Genomic DNA, 12,271 nt, shown 5'->3' on the forward strand with positions numbered 1-12,271 from the left:
CAAAACTTTGCAAGCAATTTCCCCCTAATATGCTATTTTCACCAATCTATGCATTTTAAGGCACATTTTGCCCTCATGAATCCTTTTGGTACACTTGGCTGGACAACTGCAATGTAAAATTTGGAGCAGTGTGAACTTTGGACGATGTGCTGCGTTTCAGTTCCAATATTGTGTTGGAAAGTGTGAATTGGGTACATTTGACTTTAAATCAGGCATGTCCAAAGTCCGTTTAAGGGGCCTGATCCGGCCCCTGTGGCAGTTTATTTCCTAGGGTAAAATCCTTAAAAAAAACAAAAAACACCTCAACAACTTCAATCCTAAAAATAGGTCAACAATTGTGGTTGGCCCTTCAGTTGGCCCTCACGGCCCTTCATCAAATCTGGCTCTCTTTGAGAAAAGTTTGGACACCACTGCTTTAAATGTTAACTGGATTGAATCCCCTCTCCCCAATCATTAGGCCTAATGAAGTCCAGTGGGATCCACCCCTTGGCCCACCTCACATTCCACCCACACCCTTCCTGAGATCCCAGGATCTTTGAAGTCAAACATTGGCAATCCTGCCAGCAGGGGTGCCAGTACCTAGGGGCCAAACCCTTTTGGCCTCCTCTCTATATTTTTGGGTTAGGGGCTGGGACTCCCGATGACCCAAAAGTATGGAGCCAAATGCAACATGCCTCTAGAGGCCAGCTCCTTCTCCTCCCTGCCATGGAGGGGAAGTAGGGTCGAAGCAACACCAAGAGTAAGTGGAGGAGCCACTGGCCATTGAGCCATGTGGCCACTGCATTTGGCTCCCCCCCCCAGCTCCCTCCGATGTCCTGATGTCATACGTGTGATGTCAGCTCCCCCAATCACTCCTGCAAGTTGGTACTTCTTCTCTGCCAGCAAGGCTATTTCCCAGTCCCACAGATAAACTGTGAATGGGATTTTGGGTGTCTGGTACAGGGTCTACCCTAACATTTTGGAATAACCCAACTGTCCCTTTTTTGAACAGGACATTGTACCCGTAGAAATGGCCTCGAACAAACTCTTGGATCCTAGCTTTGCAGGTGGCATGCAGATTCTGAAATTCATGCATAGCGGAGAATTTCTTAATGTTCAGCCCGTTCGGAGTGACGACATCTGGCAAAAGAAGAAGGAAAGCAGTGGCAGCTGAGTAGGTCTCAAAGACGTGGAAGGAACATCTTTCTCGACAGGTGTCAGGGATTGGACTCAAGGCGGGGGGAGATGGAGGAGGAATGATGGAGATCACCCCCTTCTCCTGATGCTGCAGGAGAAGAGGAAGGCAGCATTGATTTACAGCAAGGTTTCGAGGAAGTTCACAGCTCAGAGATAGGCGAACAGCAGAGTTGAGAAGTGTTAGGAGAAGGGGGAAGGGGAGATAGAAGCAGGAGAGCCAGCTGACACACTGTCACTGGAGGGTATTTCCGACCCCCCTTCCCCCAGAACTTGACACTCATTAAGAGCGCAGGAACAAAGGACTCAAAGCCAATTGAATGCGAGCGGCCACTGTAAGGGCAAATGCTGTTGGGATGCAGAAAGCAAGTTGTGCCATTTGTAATGCATCTTTCACAGGCCTGTGTCTATTACAATCCGGTGAAATAGCTAGAGGATGTGCAGTGAGGTTCAACACTGATGCCCATCAACTTGGATGGCTTAAAGATTTTTTTAAAAAAACAAATTCATGGAGGATGAGGCTATCAATGGCTTCTAGCCACAATGCCTAAGTTCTACCTCCACTGTCAGAGGCAATATGCCTCTGAATGCCGGTCATCTGGTGCCATCATTACATGTCTTTAGGTGCCAGGCAAAAACATTCCTTTTTTACCCAGGCCTTTGGCCATTAAATAATCTATGCCCTGTTAAATGTGTTTGTGTTGGGGGGGTACTGTTATTATGATTATTTTATTATGCTGTGAAGTGCTATTTTTCTAGAAAAGGAGGTGCCAGAAGCAGCAGCAGAGCAAGCCGATCGGGTGTCTGGGGCGGTGCGTGTGCCCCGTGCCCAGGGGCAGGGCCAGCCTGGGCAGGACGCTCTGCAGGATGCTCCGAGGAGTCTGCTTGCCTCCGCCCACTCAGCCGCCCTACAGCTGAGGGGGAGGTGGCGGGCCAACCGTTTGGGGGCAGCGCAGAGCCTGTGGGCACCAAAGCCACAGCATCTCTCCCAGGAGAGACGCGTGGCTCGGGTGCACTGCAGGCCACGCAGTGAGTGCCGCCTGCCATTTTGTCAACCCCCCCTCAGTGGTGACACATGGGGCCACCCGCCCCCACCGCACCCCCTTCCTCCACCCTTGGCCAGAACTCACCATGAACACCTCCCTCATTCTCTTAGAATGGCAATCGTGCCCACCTGAGAGGTGCCGGAACTGAGTTCTGGAGAATTCCAGCTGAAAAAAAGCCCTGATGCTTGTATTATTATGCTCTGTAAATTATGTTCTTAATCTTGTGCACCGTCCTGGGATCTTTGGATAAAGGGTGGTATATAAATCATCATCATCATCATCATCATCAGCAGCAGCAGCAGCAGCATAATGAGTCTTATTTCCCAGGACTCTGTTTGAAAACGTGCAAAATAGCTTTCCTCTGTATGACAAGCGCTGAGAGAAAGGATAGCAAGCTCAGCAACGGAGGACATATTTTTCTCGCAGAAGGTCTCAAGTTTCAATGCCCAGTATCTCTAGGTACGGTTCTCCCAACTCTGCAAATCACAAGCTGATTTTGATCGTAATGCCCTTGTGGTAGACCTCAGGCTTAATGATCTACTGTGGCAGGGATCACCGACCCCTTCTTTGAGCAACAGCCAAATTACGCAACTTTGCAGAACGACATGCCGAGTCAGGCATCTCTGACACAGGGGTCCTCTGTGGGTCTGCAAGCTTGAGACAGCCTCACCTTTAGTTAGCTTAATCTAGGAGTGCAGTAGCACTTGGGGCGAGGGAGCACCAGCTCTCACTTGACGTCCTACAGCCCTTATGGATGCTGCTTACCAGTAGGTAGAGGGGGACAGATGGGGAGGTTGGTGTGGTGCTAACTGGTGCTACTCCTGCAGCGTTTGCACTGCGGTGGTGTTGATGTACTCCCTCCTGCTAAGCAGCAGTGATGCAGGTGATGGAGGTCAGGTGAGCAGCCCTCTCCCACCAACCACTGCTGCGGAGGTGGGCAACGTCAGGCAAAAACCATCCCAGTTTACAGAATAACCTCATTTGTTTAAGGTTAGAGGTTGCGCTGTGGTCTAAACCACTGAGCTTCTTGGGTTTGCCGATCGGAAGGTCGGTGGTTCGAATCCCCGCTGCAATGGGGTGAGCTCCCGCTGCTCTGTCCCAGCTCCTGCCAGCCTAGCAGTTTGAAAGCACACCAATGTGAGTAGATAAATAGGCACTGCTGTGGTGGGAAGGTAAACGGCGTTTCCATGCGCTCTGGTTTCTGTCATGGTGCCCCATTACACCAGAAGCGGTTTAGTCATGCTGGCCACATGACCCAGAAAGCTATCTGTGGACAAACGCCAGCTCCCTCGGCCTGAAAAGCGAGATGAGCGCCGCACCCCATAGTCGATTTTGACTGGACTTAACCGTCCAGGGTCCTTTACCTTTTACCTTTTTACCTCTCCATCTTCACGAAATACCACCATATACCTGGGCTTAACCATATGCAAAGAGTTCATTCAACCAGCGCTTTACACAGAGAACATTGTTAGTTTCCTACTTGGTGGGAAATCAAGGCAAACAGGGCATTGCAACCCCCCCCCCCCAACCTCAGTTGGCCACTCCAGGAGATGTTACTGCCTGCCAACTTCCTTGGCCTTCTAAGACTCAGCGGGGAAGAGGATGTGGCAAAACTAGAGCCTTACTCAACTTGCCGACTCTTGGCAAGCGTTCGGCACCAGTTCCCCTCCGACATCTTGATCTTACCAGCTGTTCTCTTGAGCATGTGCTCTGCTTCTATGGCCGTTATCTGAGAGACTGTGGTGAAGACATGGGCACAATGCACTGAGGCCCGTTCCATACAGTACCGGTGATATATCTGCCTCTCTCCGGCTTCTTTATCTATGTCAAACTGTTGGCAAAAAGGGGAACAAGAATTACTTGTCAGGTGGTGGGATTACCTCCACTAATGGCCTAAGTGTACAGGCAAGTTATTCAGCCAGAGTGGTGGGTTTTTGGGGGGTTGGGGGTGGGGTGGGTCACATTTAAAGGAAAATCTCTGAACAAGAAACAGTGCCTCTAGCTGAGATGGTATGCCCGACCTCCAATATGTGAGCTTTCTGGGCGAATTCTAATTCACCAAGTCACCGAACTTCTAAAGAGCATCTTAGAAAGGAGGTCAACGAGTGCTTGGGCAAGTCTATATCATTGACACAGAAAGTTCAAAGAGGAAAGGAAGACGACAGGGCATGGAGATTAAACATGGTGGAACCCCAACAAAGATGTCGGAGCACTCGATTAAGAGTTCAAATGGTCATCACCCATTTTCCACCCGCAAAAGCCAAATCTCCACAATGTTAACCAATTCTTAACTCTAATAAGGTGTCAATGATTACAGTTGACTTGCAATCCTCTTAGTCTTAAGTGATCTTTTGTGGCTGGGAAACCATGGGTGGTTCCCTCAAAGTCAAGGTCAGGGAGACGTTCCAGACCACAACTCTCCTATCCAGGACATTAATTGCCAGCTTGAAGATTGGGAGCGGAGAGGATCTTCAATTTCTCCAGTGCCATATGACATCTGATGCAAAATCTATGTAAGTTCTCTCTCTCTGTCTGTCTCTGCCCCCCCCCCCTGGGAAGCAATTTTTAGTTACAGACAGTTGATTAAATCAGGAGTGGTTGTGAGTGTAATAAGGATAGTGCTGCTTTTTTTTTGAAACTCCTGTTTTTATAATGTCCTTCACTTACTAAATTTTGGGAGAAAGTATTGGTTTGTATAAACACGACTGTGTGGAAATAGTTGACATTTTCAAAATATTCTTTTGAATTACGTACCTACTATATGGAATCTGACAACTGGACAATGTTAATGGGGTTCTTTTGTGCCCCTGCTATGGCCAAAAGGCTGATATTGATACACTGGAAAGATAAACCTATGGCCCCCTTAAGTCAACGGTTTGGAGATATGACAACAACACTCACAACTTATGAATGGATTGCTTTCAGACATAGACATTGTATGGACAAGTATAGTGAATATTTGGAATGCATTTATTTTTAAAAAATAAGTAGGTTATAAACAACCATATATGTATTTGAGTAACAATATAATTTATTGTTGTTGTTCAGTCGTTCAGTCGTGTCCGACTCTTCGTGACCCCATGGACCAGAGCACGCCAGGCACGCCTATCCTTCACTGCCTCCCGCAGTTTGGCCAAACTCATGTTAGTAGCTTCGAGAACACTGTCCAACCATCTCATCCTCTGTCGTCCCCTTCTCCTTGTCCCCTTCTCCTTGTGCCCATGTATATAATTTATACATACTGTATATATACTATACTATATACTGGACTGCGGCTTAGGACCCTCATACTTACGGGACCGCCTCACCTGGTATGCCCCACAGAGGACCTTAAGGTCCACAAATAACAATAGTTGAAGGTTCCCGGGCCCAAAAGAAACCAGATTATCCTCCACAAGGGCCAGGGCTTTTTCAGTGTTGGCTCTGTCCCACCAGACTAGGGCCCTGCGGGACCTGACCTCCTTCCACAGAGCCTGTAAGACAGAGTTATTCCACCTGGCCTTTAATCTAGCCTGATCCCCTATTCCTTTTCCCCTTCCTTTTTTTCTGAAGAAACCCTTCTGGGTACCTACATTAATATTCCTCCCTGGTCTCCCTACTGGCTTAGCATGACTAACCTGGCCAGTTAGCCCTGGGGATCCCACTGATGTTTGTTTTTTATGCTGCTTTTTAAGCTGTTTTTTAAGTTGTTTTAATCATTGTCTTATATTTGTTGTTAGCCGTCCTGAGCCCAGTCTCAGGAAGGGCGGGGTAGAAATAAAATTATTTATTATTATTATTATTATTATTATTATTATTATTATTATTATTATTATTATATACGATATATATACCATATACTGGACAAGCATATGTGGAATTTTAGTTCTTGGCATATACAGTTCTTGGCATAGAAAGTGATATAATATACCTTCCCCCCTTTCTTTCCCCCTTTCTGTTTCTATTTTATTTTGTTCAGTTGAAATATTTAATAATAATAATAATAATAATAATAATAATAATAATAATAATAATAATTTATTTCTACCCCACCCATCTGGCTGGGTTTCCCCAACCACTCTGGGAGGCTTTTAACAAAATATTAACAATACATTAAAACATCAGTCATTAAAAACTTCCCTGAATAGGACTGCCTTCAGATGTCTTCTAAATGTCATATAGTTGTTTATTTCTTTGCCATCTGATGGGAGAGCATTCCACAGGGTGGGGAACCTTTTTCAGACTGCCGCATTGCCACATGGGCAACCATCTAGAGGCAGCATGCCAGGGGGTGGTGGAAAGAGCAATGGATGGGAGTCTTACCATTGCGGTGTTAAATCTCTCTCTCTCTCTCTCTCTCTCTCTCTCTCTCTCTCTCTCTCTCTGTCTGTCTCTGTCTCCCTACCAGGCAAGCAAAGAACATTATCACAATTCCAGGACACATTCCATCTTGGCAAAATTACTCAGGGGGATGGGGAAGGAAGGTTGGTGTGGGGGCATGGCTTGCAGAGAGGGTATGTGGCTTGGGGAACGTCCCAAAGCCACATAGAAAGGCTTGGGGGAGGAGCTACATTTGACCCATGGTCTGCAGCTTCTCTGCTCCTGGCCTAAATGGGTGGGAAGGGATGGATCACTATTTTATCAGAAGATGCACATTTCATCTTCTATCCTTATCTCTGTATACACAGTCCTAAACACGTTCCATCCTAAAATATGTGCCCCAATGCACTTTTGCTGTGCCTTTTGAGCCCACAACGGCATCACAAAATCCATAGTATTGTGAAGACGGCAGGTTCCGATCTGCCTGTTAGCGCAGGAGGTGCAGACCAGGTCAGTTCACGCTGGAATTAACAGAAATTGAATTTATCAATCATCCCTAATCCTGGGGGCCAGTTGCTTCTTCTGAGCAGACTTAGGCATCAAGGCGCACCATTATAATCCTATTTATCCGTAGAAGACAGGTCTCCATTTATAGACCAGACAATTCCTTCTCCTCCCATTATTTGCCTCCCCTATGAATTCCAGCGATGACCCTTTGCCAAGGCCGTACATCATGTCTAGCCTTTGACCTCGCTCTGCAGGGTTGGGAGAGAAATCTCATTGTCTCCCTCTTGGCAGCCTAGTCCAAGAGCCTTGGGTTCTAATAGCCTTACGTTGAGTTGAAGGACAGGTTGACTGGAATTTATCTGATGAGACAGTACAACAGGGTAGACTTTTCTGGCGGTTCACTCGATCACTTGATTCCAGCCTTTGACTATATTGAGTGCTCTTGGGAGTTGTTATATCACCTAACACCAGTCAGTGTCTAGGCAATTTACAATGAATTTAAAAATCATTGTATTACTACTGCAGGTGCCATATAATACCCATTCCGGATTTGTAAGAACTCAATCATTTAGTATGGGACTTTGGAACTCCCTGCCTCTTGAGATCAAGCAGGCCCCTTCCCTGTACTCTTTTCGGTGCCTGCTAAAAACATCCTTGTTTAGACAAGCCTAACTGGATACTTAGAAAGTTGAGGTAATTTTAATCTGTTTTAGTATATATATTTTTTGTATGTTTTAAAGTATGGCTGTGATTTCTCTCTCTCCATTTTATTGTTTTATCTTTTTGTAAACCTCTTTGAGGTGCTGTTGTTTTTACCATCAAGGAGTGCATAAATTTTATGAAATCAATCGATCAAACCATTCCCTGTCGCAAAATATGCCTATAGAACAATGGGAGTTTCGAACACTGCCTGCAGTGATGTCCTGCCATATTGTGACGATTCTGTCACTCATTTTTATCTCTCTGTTGGCTGCGTGTTTTCCCTCTCTGGCTACTAACTTTTAACACAGACTGCTTGAGCCAGCGCTGAAGGGCCAATTGATCAGCTTGGACATGATCACATTCCCCCCTAAAGTGAAGAACAGGCAAAGATCCTGTGTCTGAACCAAGGAGCCATAAGTCTATCTAGGTGACTGGAGGCAAATTCTGCTGCGCCTAAATGACAGCTACCTTACATGTAAAAAAAATATGTCAGAGACCCACTCTTTTGCAGGGAAGGCAAAGTGGTTCATTGGCTTATCAGCCCCCACTCTCCTGGTTTCTCAAACCAAGTGAGGAACGTTTATATGAGGGAGGGAGGAGCATCTGACTCAGCCTAGACTATTGGTGAAAGAGGGTTTACACAGTGGTTAAGACTCTTTGCAGTTCTATCCTTTGGCCAGAGATGGTTGGAAGCACACAGCCTTAAACTCCCAGCTCAGATTGCCGGTTCAAGACCTGCCACAGGCTTGAGTTTGCCTGTCATAGGATTGCCATATGTCCAGTATTCTGCCCCAGTTGTTCCATGCGGGGACTGACTTCCGGGACACAGCCATGGCTTCCTATTGGCTGCAGGAAGCTCCTGTAGCCAATAGGAAGCCGCAGATGCCTCCCCCTCCCCTGCCATGGCTCTGAAAGCCAACGGGGAAAGAGCGGCATGCATGCGCGCATGTGCATGGGTGCGATCTGGCCCGCTGACGGAAAAGTTTGCCGACCCCTGGTCTATTTCATTCTCTGAGCAATAGCAGCCAGCAACATGCTCTGGGAAGCTGATAAGCAGGACATTGTTCCCCTCATTGTTTATTCCATGCCTCTGTTACACGATACAGTGGTACCTCTGGTTATGAACACTTCAGGTTATGAGCTCCGCTAACTCGGAAGTAGCTGCTCCTGGTTGTGAACTTTGCCCCAGGGCGTGAACAGAAAACGCGTGCTGGAGGCATGTGTGCAGCGGGAGGCCCCATTAGCGAAAGTGCGCCTCAGGATAAGAACGGTTTCAGCTTAAGAATGGAGCTCCGGAACGAATTAAGTTCGTAAACAGAGGTACCACTGTACTGGCTAACAGCAACACAGGTGGGCAGACATTGTCTAATCATTCACTGCTCACTTTCCATATTCTTCCTACAAACGCCTCCTTAATTGTCATTTGGAAGAGCCACTGAATCTTCACTCTTGGTTGCAAGGGGCGGGGCAGAGAAAAAGAAATGGAGCAATCCAACATATGCCACTAAATAGCTCTCTCAACCTCTAATGGGCTTTAGGTCTTTAACAGCTCTGAACTGCTGACCTAGAAGTGAAAGGCTTATGATCCAATTACTAGACCCCCTGAGCTGCGCTACGGAATAATTCTAAGGGGGCAGCACCCTCAGCCTGCCTAGATAGTTGCTCCCAACACTTTTTTTTTTTACATTTTGTTCATTCATTATTTTTATTGCAGATATTTAAATGCTGCTTAATTGACTAAGTTGCAAAAAAAATGGCATACATGAACGCTATAAAAAGCATGCATTTATCATAAAAACAGAAAGATTCCTCAAAATGCTTGGTGGAAGAGAAAGGTCTTTGTCAAGTTCAACCAGAATCTGTCTGAATTCTGCCATATTGTCACGCCCAGCTGCAACCTGAAGTGGGGAAGTGCAGGAGAAGTTCCCATACATGAGTCTATCTAGCCCCTTCCAGAACCTTTCCCACCAAGTACATTGAACGTGTGCAGGAGAGCTAGTTACCACTTTGTGTGCTGGCTCCTTTGTGCCACATTGGCCCTGCCTGTCTATCACCTGCATATGTCAAGTCCAAATGCCTGAAAAGGGGTGTTTGCCACAGGTCTCTGAGTGCATCTCCTCCATATGGTCACAGGATCCTCAATTGCACAGAAGGCTCCAATTGCTTAGACAGTGTTCTTCAACCTTGGGCTCCCAGATGTTGCTGGGCTACAAATCCCATCATCCTCTGCCATCTTAGCCAAGAGTCATGGGTGATGGGAGTTGTAGTCCTGCAATATCTGGGGAATCGAGGTTGAAGAACGCGGGCTTTAGGGCACCTGTGCACGAGCAGCTCAGTGTGGGTAGGTGCCCCTTGTTCAGACCTTATGCTCCTCGCCCAAAGGCCAGGTGTGTTTCCAGTGTGAATCCTCACAGTCACTGAACATGTGGAGAAGATTTGATAGAGTCTTCTGCCAATTGCGGTGGAAGTTCCAGGTCAGATAAATTGAAGTACTTCTTCATGCAACATATAGTTAAATGATGGAACTCTCTCCCACAGGAGGCAGTGATGGCCACCAACCTAGATAGCTTTGAAAGATGATTAGACAAATTTGTGGAGAAGAGGGCCATCGAAGACTACTAGCCATGTGGGGTCTGCTCTGCCTCCACAGTTGAAGGCAACAATGCTTCTGAATACCAGCCACAGGAAGGGGAGAGTGCTGCTGGGCTGTAGGGTTGCCATATGTCTAGATTTCCCCCGACATTACCAGGATTTCAAAGGTGGAAATGATGCCTCGGGAGAATTCCCGGAAGGCGGCTGTTTGTCCTGGATCTTAGGCAAACAAACTGAAAAATTGCATTTTTTTTGGCATTTTCATAAAAGTAAGCTCAACAACTTTCGGGTTTTCCTAAAATAAAAAAAGCCTCAACAGTTCTGGGGTTTTCCTAAAATGTGTTAGGTTTCTATTCCTCTCACTGTGCAGTCACAAGACTGTGTTTATGCATGCCACAGATTGTTGGAATCACGGGAGCGAATGTTTGCTGTACACTGTTTCCGTTTATTGTTTCTCCTTCAGCGAGAGGAGACATGTTTTCTTTTGTTCTGCCTTATACTTAGTAATAAATGTAGTTTGTAGCACACACCTCTCTGCCTCAGTCAATCTGCGTTTTACCCTGCAAGATATCTGAATATGTGCCCGGTGTCTGCAAGGCACGGGTCATAGTACGACGTCGGGAAGGCTGTCAGAATTCCCTGGAGAGCTGCACGCTCATCGCTGATGGAGGAGACAGGATGGAAACATTCCTGTGTTATGCCTGGGGGATCGTCCTTGCCCCCACTCGACCCGAAGAAGAAGCTCAATAACTCTCAGGGTGTCCTGGTTTTTACTTTTTGAAATATGGCAACCCTTTGTTGTTGTTGTTGTTCAGTCGTTCAGTCGTGTCCGACTCTTCGTGACCCCATGGACCAGAGCACGCCAGGCACGCCTATCCTTCACTGCCTCTCGCAGTTTGGCCAAACTCATGTTAGTAGCTTCGAGAACACTGTCCAACCATCTCATCCTCTGTCGTCCCCTTCTCCTTGTGCCCTCCATCTTTCCCAACATCAGGGTCTTTTCTAGGGAGTCTTCTCTTCTCATGAGGTGGCCAAAGTACTGGAGCCTCAACTTCAGGATCTGTCCTTCTAGTGAGCACTCAGGGCTGATTTCTTTGAGAATGGATAGGTTTGATCTTCTTGCAGTCCATGGGACTCTCAAGAGTCTCCTCCAGCACCATAATTCAAAAGCATCAATTCTTCGGCGATCAGCCTTCTTTATGGTCCAGCTCTCACTTCCGTACATTACTACTGGGAAAACCATCGCTTTAACTATACGGACCTTTGTTGGCAAGGTGATGTCTTTGCTTTTTAAGATGCTGTCTAGGTTTGTCATTGCTTTTCTCCCAAGAAGCAGGCGTCTTCTAATTTCGTGACTGCTGTCACCATCTGCCGTGATCATGGAACCCAAGAAAGTGAAATCTCTCACTGCCTCCATTTCTTCCCCTTCTATTTGCCAGGAGGTGATGGGACCAGTGGCCATGATCTTAGTTTTTTTGATGTTGAGCTTCAGACCATATCTTGCGCTTTCCTCTTTCACCCTCATTAAAAGGTTCTTTAATTCCTCCTCACTTTCTGCCATCAAGGTAGTATCATCAGCATATCTGAGGTTGTTGATATTTTTTCCGGCAATCTTAATTCCGGTTGGGGATTCATCCAGTCCAGCCTTTCGCATGATGTATTCTGCATATAAGTTAAATAAGCAGGGAGACAATATACAGCCTTGTCGTACTCCTTTCCCAATTTTGAACCAATCAGTTGTTCCAACCCTACTTGTGCTCAAATCCAGCTTTCAGGCTCCCCTTTGAGGCATCTGGTTGATCACTGTGAGAACAGGATGCTGTTCTAGATGGGCAATTGGCCTGGTTCTTATGTGTGAGGCTTTCAGCGTGTTTGGTCTGTGACCCTCCCCCCCCCCACTAAAATACTCTGGCGATCGCTGCCACCACCTGTCTAGCTTGCCTCCGTTGACC

The 12,271-nt window shown here is 46.7% G+C and overlaps 1 protein-coding gene across 2 annotated transcripts in view; it reads right to left on the reverse strand.

Moving 5' to 3' along the window:
- Positions 1 to 12,271, reverse strand: part of GYS2 (glycogen synthase 2) — a 40,524-nt gene that overhangs the window by 11,230 nt on the left and 17,023 nt on the right. For both annotated transcript variants that reach the window (XM_033162417.1, XM_033162416.1), the window contains exons 6-7: positions 3,906 to 4,050; positions 1,002 to 1,119 (exon numbers count right to left, since the gene is read on the reverse strand). In XM_033162417.1, coding sequence (XP_033018308.1) covers positions 1,002 to 1,119; positions 3,906 to 4,050 — 263 coding nt within the window. The remainder of the gene's footprint in view (positions 1 to 1,001; positions 1,120 to 3,905; positions 4,051 to 12,271) is intronic.

The sequence above is a fragment of the Lacerta agilis genome, chromosome 10 (assembly GCF_009819535.1).
Source record: "Lacerta agilis isolate rLacAgi1 chromosome 10, rLacAgi1.pri, whole genome shotgun sequence".
NCBI classification, from domain to species: Eukaryota; Metazoa; Chordata; class Lepidosauria; order Squamata; family Lacertidae; genus Lacerta; species Lacerta agilis.